Genomic DNA, 1,749 nt, shown 5'->3' with positions numbered 1-1,749 from the left:
CCACAACGCCTGGCCATTTTTTGGTTGCAGCCATCGTTGTTTGGCAGGCCCGGGCTGGGGATTCGAACCCGCCACCTTAGGTGTACGTGGCTGGCGCCTTAGCCGCTTGAGCCACAGGCGCCGAGCCTCAGGAGCTTATTAAGCCCACTTAGCTGGTGGGTCTAGATGTGCGAGTCCCTAGCTCTGACCTGGAGGTTTGTGGTTCAGCCACCTGTTTGTCAGTCCTCTGGCAGAGGGTGCCACTGCCTCTTCTATCTCTTCCTTTCTCTCTCACTCTCATGTTTTGGTCAGATAACCTGCACACATTTGCATGGTCCAGCTTCTCACACCCCCACTGTCACTGCTTGGTCTGGTGGGGGTGTGAGAGGCATGGCCATAGCACTCGTGCTAGTCCTCTGGCAGCCAGAGGGTCCTGCAAGCCTAGAGCAGCCTTGTCATCTCCAGAAGTGGCAGCCTCAGCTGTTCTGAGCTCCTTGTGTGTTCAGATCCCTTTTGATCCTGGTGGGGCACTGTAGTTCCCTCTGACCCCAGTGACGTCTTCTTAGGGCTGTCCCACCATCCCACCCTGGGTCATGTGTTACCAAGAGGTCATCCTGACCACATCAGAGATAGTGGCTCTCTCCCCTGGGATGCTGCTCCTCACACTGCTATGACTGCCTTGTGAGCACATCCCCATAAGTAACAGTTTATTGGTTGTTCATCGTCTTGCTAGATGCTGAGGTTGTTTCAGGAAGAGGGTGTTCTGTGGGCTTTGTTTCAGTACTCAGGAGGTTGTCTGGTGCCACAGTGAGATGACCCTTGAGCCTATAGCTGGTGTGGCATGGATGGAGGAAGGTGGTTCCAAGATAACCCATGCCCTGTCTCCTAGTCACTTCCACCTGGACCACTGCGGGGCACTGCCCTACTTCAGTGAGATGGTGGGCTACGATGGGCCCATCTACATGACCCACCCCACCCAGGCCATCTGCCCCATCCTGCTGGAGGACTACCGCAAGATCGCTGTGGACAAGAAAGGCGAGGCCAACTTCTTCACCTCCCAGATGATCAAGGACTGCATGAAGAAGGTGGTAGCTGTCCACCTGCACCAGACGGTCCAGGTCAGGGTACCAAGAACCCTACCCAGGAGCCTACCCGCCCTGCTCAGCAGTCTGCAAGGTGGGGGCTCAGGTTCGGCCTCCCCCATCTCTGTGTCCAGTGCTGTGAGGACACCTGGAGGCAGCAGTGGGCAAGGACATAGGTCTCTGCCCAGAGATAGCATTTAGCCTGGGTGTGTGTGTGGTCACATGGTATATATGGAATGTGTGCACACGGCCTCTGCACCAGTAGGGGGCCACGGAGGTAGCTAGAAGGATCTGGGCTGGTTACCCTGGAAGAAAGCTGTGCCCTCCAAGGATATTCAGTGCCATCAGACCCTCATGCAGTCCCTGGTGCCAGGTGGCAAGATGTGCAAACCTAGAAGGATGCCCAGTACCAAGTGTGGGGACTGATGCACGTGGCCCCGGGAGGGAGTGAAGAGCAATGCAAACCCAGCTTGGTGCAAACTTAACCAGTCAGAACCGACCAACTGGCCCCCAACTAAGGACTTAACAATTTAACCAAGTATTTTCTTTTTTTTTTTTTTTTTGAGACAGGAGCCTCACGTGGTCCCCCTGAGTAGCGTGCTGTGGCATCACAGCTCACAGCAACCTCCAACTCCTGAGCTCAAGCGAGTCTCCTGCCTCAGCCTCCCAAGTAGCTGGGACCACAAGC

The 1,749-nt window shown here is 55.6% G+C and overlaps 1 protein-coding gene across 3 annotated transcripts in view; it reads left to right on the top strand.

Moving 5' to 3' along the window:
• INTS11 (integrator complex subunit 11) overlaps positions 1-1,749 on the top strand; it is a 15,695-nt gene that overhangs the window by 3,845 nt on the left and 10,101 nt on the right. For 2 of the 3 annotated variants that reach the window (XM_003793187.3, XM_012807287.2), the window contains exon 4: positions 869-1,097. In XM_003793187.3, coding sequence (XP_003793235.1) covers positions 869-1,097 — 229 coding nt within the window. The remainder of the gene's footprint in view (positions 1-868; positions 1,098-1,749) is intronic. The other variant, XM_023515247.1, reaches the window with a different exon arrangement.

The sequence above is a fragment of the Otolemur garnettii genome, unplaced genomic scaffold (assembly GCF_000181295.1).
Source record: "Otolemur garnettii isolate 467f Iridium unplaced genomic scaffold, OtoGar3 scaffold00067, whole genome shotgun sequence".
In the NCBI taxonomy this organism is placed as follows: Eukaryota; Metazoa; Chordata; class Mammalia; order Primates; family Galagidae; genus Otolemur; species Otolemur garnettii.
The sequence above is the reverse complement of the archived record's forward strand: the minus strand, read 5'-3'. Positions and strand labels throughout refer to the sequence as shown.